The 9,423-nt window shown below is 46.8% G+C and overlaps 1 protein-coding gene across 2 annotated transcripts in view; it reads left to right on the top strand.

The window, feature by feature from the left end:
• Positions 1-7,764: 7,764 nt before the first annotated feature.
• LOC135821103 (uncharacterized) overlaps positions 7,765-9,423 on the top strand; it is a 101,608-nt gene continuing 99,949 nt past the window's right edge. The window contains exon 1 of one of the 2 annotated variants that reach the window (XM_065334165.1): positions 7,765-8,026. In XM_065334165.1, coding sequence (XP_065190237.1) covers positions 7,942-8,026 — 85 coding nt within the window. In that variant the 5' untranslated portion in view covers positions 7,765-7,941. Of the gene's footprint in view, positions 8,027-8,590; positions 8,691-9,423 lie in introns of those variants that run through there. The other variant, XM_065334166.1, reaches the window with a different exon arrangement.

Raw genomic sequence — 9,423 nt, 5'->3', positions numbered from 1 at the left:
AAAAGAAAAAGACCGTACCCTGCCAGTTTCGTGGACTTACGGGGGTCGCATTGGGGGGGGGGGGGGCAGCGGATGAATGCCATGACAACCGAATATGGTTCGCTGCTTTTCTCAGCAATGAGGGATGTCTGGGAGATGGTTTCCTGAGATGTGATGGTTGCTGGCGACTCTCCTATCTCTCGTAACATCTAATGAAGCCAGGTGAGACGACGGGTGGTGGTGGAGACTGACAATCGAAATACTGCCGTACCTACATGTACAGTACATGTACATGTAGTTGAAGGTTTGCTGAATAGCCCTTTCCCAAAGATGCCATAATTTTTCGCAACTTATGCTTTTCGCAACCGTGTCAAAACAAGTGCGAGTTAATTGCTGAAATCGCATCCATATTTTCAGAAAAAGGTCAAAAGTTGCTAATATCGCAACTTAAAATTGAAGAGTTCTTGCGCAAAAGCCCCCAAATGAAAAGGAGCAGAAATAGCAGAAGTGCAGCGACAGCCAACTTGTACACCTCTTCCTGCTGTGAACCACGACTTTACACATAACAGTGCCAGTATGGCAGTAGCCTGTTGCGTGTACATGTACATGTATCCTACATAATTCCAGTGCATGGAAAAGGGAATGCACATTATCGTAACTACTGTTGACCTACCGTTTCTCTGAAATGAGTCTGAAGCAGTGAAGGCAGGCGAGAAATGATCGAGCATGTAGTTCGTGACTTGACATTTTGACCCCATGCCATGGGGCCAGGGTTGCGGAAAAGTTGCGAAATAGTTCGCGAAAATGAAGAAAGTTGCGAAGGTTGCGTCTCTAAACAAGGAAAAGTTGCGAAAAAGTGGGGAGCATCTTTGGGAAAGGGCTATTGCTGAACATTTGCCAGGAGAGATTGCGAATACAGTAAAACCTTGTTTAAGCGACCACCCCAAGGTGCGAGCAAAAGCGGTCTTTAGAACCAGTTGATCTTTTAAACCAGGTCCCACAGTGTCTGTGTCCGTTTTTATGTTGCCATGGCGCTTTGGCTTGTTGGTTTCGTGAATGTTAACTAAATTTTGCAATGTGCAAACCTCCATTTTGCCCGTACAAGAGGCCTCTCAACTTAAAAAACATCCATGATGAGAGTGGCAAGCCATACCAGCAGGAGTGTCCCAAGGATCCGTTGTAGGCCCCCTGCTGTTCTTGATCTACACCATTGACCTGCCCTCTGCCTGCACCAACTCGAAGACAAAGTGCAGCCAATTTGCAGATGACACGGCGCTCATCACAACACACCAGAGCCGTTTGACATCGGAGTTGTCCCTGCAGTCAGCCGTTTCAGCTGCCGCAACCTGGCTGTCCAGATGGCACCTCCTCGTCAATGCCTGAAAGACCCTTACCTTGTCGTTCACACCAAACCACCGACTCAACATCACTCTTAACGGCACACCCCTAAAGCAAGTCAACGAACACCGTCACCTTGGAATCATACTACAAAACAACCTCCAATGGAACTCACATGTCACGCACATAATACTATTAACAAATCCAAAAAACTCCTTCACCAACTTCGTAAAACACGAGGCCAACTTAACCCTTTGAGGACCGAGGACGAGTTAACTCGTCCAAAAAAAATTCGCTGTATTCCCGAGGACGAGTATACTCGTCCTGACAGTGCATGCATTTGTACAGTGCATATACACTATTGTTCAAATTATCGTAACTCTGGTGTCCTTTGTCCGATCATTGCAAATGGTAGCTCGTTGGAAAGCTGAGAAACTAAGCTTTCCAAGAATATGTCGTTTGATATAGCGCGATGTGGATTCATGGGGCGCCGAAGAGCGAAACACAAATACGCTTGAACTTTTTGACAAATAATCACGTGCGCAGTGATCTGCATCAATCAGTACCTCTCAAACGGGATATTGGGTAGGGAGGATTAAATTGAAAAAGAAAACAGAAGAAAGAAAATGGAAAGATTGTATTACTCAGTGCGCAAAAGAATAAGTTGAGTATTGATGTGAACGCTGTTAGACTTTTAGATTCAAGAGGAGACTGTCTGTGAGGAGAGATTACATGTATGTCCAAGCAGGGTAGGACACTGTACCCTTTTACTCGCGTATGCTATGAGTGGCCTAGTGCCTGTTCGTTCTGAGGAGATGGTGATAAGCTGCTGTCTTGAACTTTTGGATGTACTTTGGGTGAAATGGGTGGGGAATGATAGAGGTAGGCAGCTGGTTCCAAATTGGGATGACGGAATGGGGAAAGGCTCGGCTCACATTGTTCTTTATACAGGAGGCAGAGGGCAGCGATGGTGCGGCGAATTATGAGGCTAGGAAGACATTTATTCTGCCGCGAACTTGAATTGTGTCTCGGGAAATGTAACACCACACAGCGCCATTCATCCTCCGCGGCGACCTAAATGCCAAGAACAGCTTTTGGTTGGATTCTGATGTGACAGACAGAGCTGGTGACGCACTTAGCTATCTTATCGATGCATATGGTTTCCATCAGCATGTAAACTTTGCCACCCACATCTGCCGAGGCTATCTAAATTCGTGCCTCGATCTAGTCATCTCCAATCTCTCTCCGGAGGAAGTCACACTTTCTTCCAGAGCACCGTTTGGGTGTTCAGATCACCTAGCAATTCAGGGAACTATCTCTATGAAGCCACCGGCAGATGAGCGTGGCAGACGTAACCTACCACCTTTGACTTGGAACTGGAATTCAGAGAACGTTGGCGCCCTGAGAGAAGCGCTAGCGTATACTCAACTCCTGCCACCGGACATTGATGTGCCGTCATATTTGCTGACCGAACTGTGGTCGCTCTGGCGTGACACTCTACTTTCGCACCTCACACCAGTTCTGTACTCAACTCCGGTTGACTAGATCATCTGCAGTGTCTCAAAAACGCCCATGGATGACGCCTGATCTGCTAAATAATATCCGCACAAAGCAAAGGTTTTACAGGAAATACCTCCGAACACGGACGGCTGAAGACTGGGACCAGTTCACAACTCAGCGAAACAAGACAACAACTCTTCTCCGTAGTGCCAAGTCCAAATTCGTTCATAAATCAGCCAATGCCGACAACCACTGTGACCAAACCCATACAAACCGACCAAACCTCTACAAACTAACTTATGAAGACCCTTCGAATTTCACCAAGAAAGGAAATGCCAGCTTTGAACCATGATGGCAGGAAGCCCACATTGAACTTAGAGCAGGTAGAAGCATTCAACAGCTTCTTCATTTCAGACATTATCAAAACAGGAAAAATGAAGATATTTCTCCTACACCCTAACAAAAAGTCTGCTACAGGCCATCAGAGAGTATACAGTACTGAAAGACGGAGACAGAAAAAAGTGCCGGCACCGCATCGTCATAGCAATAGACATGGCAACGACAATAAAATACAGCAGAATCATAATTTCAGTTGAAAAATTAAGAGTGCTACCACAAAGAGTTTCTTCATGTTTACATGTGTATCAGGAAGTTGTCAAATACAGTACTGCAACAAGTGCAAGACTAGTATTTGACGACTCCCTGGTGTGTAATTCTGAGGACAATTTTTCTTCTTTTTTTCAGCTCCAGATAGCTGTATTTTTCATTGCAAAACAATCCTGAATTGTTGTGTTTGTTGTTCAAGCAAAGGTAAAAGCAGAGGACAGATGAGCCTGGTAAGAGTTTTGCGTGGCACATGAAGACCACACACAAGCATCCGCGAAGCGGCGGATGCTTCATCCGATTCAGGCTATTGGCGATAGAATCTCTCTTGGAGACCCCTTGAAAAGGCGGATCTCGGCCGAGCTCCTCCGCTATCCCTTGCATATCAGGACATCAGCACGTCGTCCCTACATCCCCTATGTTTTGTCCTTTTCCTCGTTTCTTTTTGTTCTCCACCTGTATTCCAGTAGGGCTGTGTCAATAGTAAAAAATAAAAATAAAAAAAATAAAAAAAGACCCGCTGACGAATAGCTGAGGGTGGGCCCTACACTGCCTCAGCAGAATGAGATCCATGGTAAGGTCGACCCTCAAATATTTGGCACACTTTGAGTTGCCCTCTCCCTGCGGGGAACTCACCATAGACGCAGATGCCGAGACAACGCCAGCAGGGCTACTGCAGTACTGGGAGCAGGAGGCATACCGGGGCTGGTAGTTGGTGACAAAGCCATGATTCCAGGATACTTGAAATGAAACAAAATGCACACTTGATAAAACTTTTCACAGTTCGAGAGAGAGGAAAGCGTCAAGATTGACAAGAAGTCCGGTTCGACTGTGCCTTGTGCACTGACATTTACAACTACGACTAGTACTTTAGTAAGAACTAGTAGCTACATGCACAAGAATGAGTACTCGTAGTGCGCCGTGTACTAGAGCACGCGCGGAGCATTCGAAAAGTATTCGAAAAGTAATTTCTGTTTGCGGGCATTTTTCAGTCGAACAAAGCCCTAGTTTCGACTGATTGAGTGCTTTTCGTGACGATTCTCGAATTAATTTCACTCGAATATTCGATTTGCTGATGCTCCGTAATTCTTATTATTCTTTCATTCAACATCATATGCCTCCACTGATGATCTCAGGAGGAGCGAAACAGCTGTCTGGAGGGTCATTGCCAATATCAACCTATAATACCGGTCGTTGGTGGGACATCTTGGCAAGTGATGGCCCAGCTTATGGATATTTCCCAAATGCATCAAAATCGATTCTGGTGGTGAAGGAGCGTTGCTATCGTGAGGCACTTGAGCTGTTCAGCGACACCAGTGTCGTCGTTACGTGTAATGGAGCCCGGTACCTGGGGGGCAGCCATCGGCTCAGCTGATTTCAAGGAGAACTTTGTATCGACTAAGGTCCGGGAGTGGGCTGATGAGCTAACTCGGTTGGCTGATTTCGCTCGCTCGCAGCCCCAGGCAGCATATTATGCATATGTCATATTATGCATATGCCTCGGGCTTGAGAAGTCGCTGGGCTTTCCTATGCCGCGTTCAGTCTATTTCTCCGTCCCAGTTCCAGCCACTGGAGGACGTGATAACCACGAAGCTTATACCAGCAATGACAGGTCGGCCACCGCCTGGCACAGTGTTGAGGGAAGTACTAGCAATGCCCTGTCGTTTGGGTGGCCTGGGCCTGGTCAGCCCGATGACTTTGTGCGCCCAGTATGAGTCGTCTGTCGCCATCACAGCATCTCTCTCCCGGCGTATCGTGGATCGTGTTTCTGATATTGGGAATTCTCTGATTGGCATCCAGCGGGAGAAGGCAAAGAGGAAGAAGGAAGTGCGTCATAGCCAGGCGGAGTCGGCACGGCATATCAGCAATGATGCGTCGGACGCCTTGCGACACACCATTGTCCTCGCCCGTGAACCTGGCGCCTCGAGTTGGCTGACTTGCCGTCCATTGAAAAGGTATGGTTTTTCACTGAGCAAAGCTGAGTTCATGGACGGCTTGTGCCTCCGTTATGGTTGGATGCCGCCGAGGTTACCAACTCATTGCTCTTGTGGACGGGACAATGGTATTCACCATTTTTTTTTTTTTTTTTTTTTTATTTACTTGAAAAAGCACATAACCACCAGGAAAGCTGACAAAGAAAAAAGAGTAAGAAAAGACAGATAAAAAGAGAGCTGAGAGAGAGAGAGAGTTGGGGTACGGTTAGGGGAGGACGAGACATTGAATGGTGGTCGCCACAGTCACAGATAGTAGCAGTGCTGGTGAGGCTACAGGCACTCCACTGACCATTAGGTCTCAGTATCGCCATGCCGGTAACGCACCAAGAGACAAAAACGGAAGAAAATCTGAAGCGCAATACATGAATGGTAATTACAATATAGGTAATAGGGAGAGTGGTGACCAAGAGAGGACAGTATAGACCGTTAGTATGGGGTGCTTCAATGCACATCCCCAAACCGAGAGGTGCGATCTGGAAAGAACAGTGAGACGATCAACATGATGGGCTTCAAAGCACGTCCCAAGACCATGGCTGGTCTGAAATGTGTTTGTTGACACCTTTTTTAAAAGCTGTGAGTGGAGAGTGATTGGCCAGACGGGGAAAGACGTCCTCGGGGAGGCTGTTCCACAATTCAAGGAAACAGTAGGGGAAGGAACGTCGAAGGTAATCGGGACTGGTGCCGGGGGTGGTGTTTAAGAGCTGTTCCCCGTGCTGGCATTGAGCCACAGCTGCAGCCACTCACTGGAGAGAGAATGAGATACAGGTCTGCTATTGTGGAGGAGCATGCGCGGCTTGATGTAGCGGTCAGTGGTTTGTGGGGCAGTCGTTTTGAGCGTACTTTACTTGATATACGGGTTTTTAATCCTCATGCACGCTCAAATCGATCTGCACCACACACCACTGTCTATCGGCGCCATGAAAAAGAAAAGCGACGATGTTATGAAGAGAGAGTGAGAGAGGTGGAGCATGCGACGTTCATGCCTGTTGTGCTGTCGGCAAGTGGTGGCATGGGAAGAGCGGCGACATCACTCTATCGCCGAATCGCGTTATTGAGAGCGGAAAGGAGGAAGGAGCAGTACTCCCACGTAATATCTTACATCAGATGCCGTCTCTCATTTGCCCTGTTGAGATCATGCATCATGTGTTTGCGGGGTGCACGGGGTCTTTTCCGTGAGCGATCGGTTCGGCATCCGGAGTCTGCTGAGCTGGTTGTTGCTGAGGCCCAGGTTGCTCGCATGTGAGAATCTATAAATTGCAGCAGATTATTTTTATTATAAATACTGGACATGGATATTGAATTAAACTGTACTCAGTGACTTTTTACATTCTACAGGCTACGTTTTATTGTTGTTATTATTGCAAAGCTTTCCTTTTGATCTTCAAAATTTGAGTAATAATGATAATAATAATCTTGCCTCTGTTTTCTTTACCTGCTACATCGTACTTACAATTTTTTTGTTTTCTTTGAAAGAAAATATTCTTGACTGTGTGAAAAAATAAATAAGGCCAAAACAAAAAATAGGCTTGTTTCCGGTCGGCAACCCCTCAAAAAGGAGACTCGGTCGGCCGGAATGAAACTTTTTTTGGATACTTTTTTTGGTTCCTCAATCGTTGTGGTATTAATGGACAAGAGCACCTACACATGTACATTGTACATATATCATGGCAAGGGTCAATGTCAAAGTTGACTGACTCACTGTTCTTGTACAGCATGTGGTGTATTCCTGTTTTCGTACATCCTGAGAAATCAAGCAAACAGTTCGAGTCCTTCCAGCTCCGTTATTCTAGCTCGTATCGACCCCGGAGGTTTTCGAGCCGACAGCTGAGAATCTCTGCTACCTTGTAGGTGTTTCGATTGTGGAATTCGGTTGAGATTTGACTGAGTTATGACTCGTTGAGTGCACTTGCACACATGGCATTGCCACCGTTTGTATACATTTGGGACCAAAAAAAGTTTCAGAATTTGGGAAAAAGTGGCCCGGTCGGGCGACCGGAAACAAGGTCATTATTTGTTTTGGCCTAATAATAATAATACCGGAATTGTCCTCGCTGTGGTGATGGTGATGTGAGTGCAGAGTTTGGATCGGCCAAGAGCGAAATGTGGTGGTGTGGTGTATTGCTATTAGGTAGAGTACCGGTAGATCTAAAATTCCCGAGCTCGAGATACTAAATTTGCAAGGTGCACAGATTTTCATGAATTCTTTCAAAATTTGGGTTGCATTTCACTGGATCTCAAAAACTACAGAGCAGTACAGAGGGCACTGAATGAACTTTGAACCCATATGGTCAGGGAAGCTACCTCTAACCAACTTTCTGTGGCTGTGTTCCAACCTCTCTCTCTTCTTCGACTCCATCGGCATCAACATAGTTGAGAAAAATAGAGCTCGTAGTTTTGTACTTGTTGCTGGCGAATGCTGTTGACGCCTTGTGCTTTCTTTCTCGTGGCTTGTAAAGTTTTCGGAGTTTCCGGTGCGTTGTAATCTTGTTCGCAGCTGGAAAGCCGGTACGGAGGCTGCTAGAAAAGAATGGATTTGCTTTCGAAAGTCTCCTCAACCACTGTTGTCTTGCTGGTAGCAGTCATGGCCGCGAACATTCTGGAAACCAACGGATGTGAGTCGAGTGCTGTGTGTTGTGTTTCGCACTTGCCTCTTCGCCGGTGTGTTTTTTTCTTTTCTCTCTCTGCCTCAATCAATGCCAGTCTGGTCGCCCGGCGGTAGAGCATCTGGAAAGAAACTCACACATCCCCGATTTCCTCTCGCATGTTTTGGCTATGCATTTGCACCCGGTCATACAAGTACAGTAACTGCTCGTATATTATGTACCTGGGTGACAGCATGACGTGTGGGATGTGGTCTTAGACCCTGCTTCGGATTTCACGCGTTGGGCTCTTCCTCGGCCTGTCCCCGATATCATTATCCATCTTCATCATCTACGACTGTGTACTACAACTGACTGTGTGAAACCAGCGGAAGGACTTTGGTTTCACCCCTCTGCCATGTTTACGGGCTGCGCCTACATTCTTGTGGGTGCAGCACCTCTCACCCGTCACTGCGCGTGAGAGTTTTGTCGGGAGCGCGTTTCCTGCTCACACCTCGATGCCCTCGGGACCGTAGTAGTAGCAAAGCGACTCGCGGAGGTTTGGAACTAAATCATCCAGGTCGGTGTTGTGGGTTGGCCATTCAATATTTTCTTTTCCATTTTGGAGTAGTCTACTAATCGACGAGAAGGAACAACGTAGCCGGAAGGATCAGTGGTAATTCCCTGGTCAGCCCCGGTTAGTATAATACATAAAATAGTTCCCTGTTACGTGTTATCTATGGCTGGCGACCTCTGCTCTCCCGATGTGTGGCCTATAGAAATCGCTGCATGCTGTGCCATTCGGCTGAAATCATTGACAAGAGCTTCCAGGTTCCGCGCGTATTGTTCCTGTGTAGCGAATTTAATAATTACCTTCAGAGCCGCTAACCTCAACTGAACAGTCACGTTTGTCCTAGTACCAGTACCCTTGTCTTTCATTAATATTTTCGAGCTGGGTGTGTGAAGAACATAGAAACAAAAAATTGAAAAAAAAAGAAGAAGAATTCCAGCAATGTTTCTGCACAGTCCTGAAGTAAATACAGTGCTCAAGCGATGCTTTCCATAACGTTAGTTGAATGATGCTACCGGTATGACACAGCAAGCTGCCTATCCAGCTCCAACGGAAATGCTTTCACCAATGTCAGGATGAGCAAGCCATACCAGGGGCGTGCTCGGCCCCCCAACTAGGGGGGTGCACGGAGCCGAGGGGAGCCCCCCCCCGGCAATTTTCTGCAATTTGTTTGCAACCTTTCTTGAATTTTAGAGCATATTTGCATACATTACAATTGCAATTACCCAGATTGAAAATTTTTGGGGGGTGCACGTGCCCCCCGTGCCCATCGCCGAGCACGCGCCTGCATACGAGCAGCTACAAGCAGCTACAGTCGACTCCACGTATGACAAACTCACATAATTATAGCGAATTTTGT

The sequence above is a fragment of the Sycon ciliatum genome, chromosome 7 (genome assembly GCF_964019385.1).
Source record: "Sycon ciliatum chromosome 7, ocSycCili1.1, whole genome shotgun sequence".
In the NCBI taxonomy this organism is placed as follows: domain Eukaryota; kingdom Metazoa; phylum Porifera; class Calcarea; order Leucosolenida; family Sycettidae; genus Sycon; species Sycon ciliatum.
This window is presented reverse-complemented; position numbering and strand designations above follow the sequence as displayed.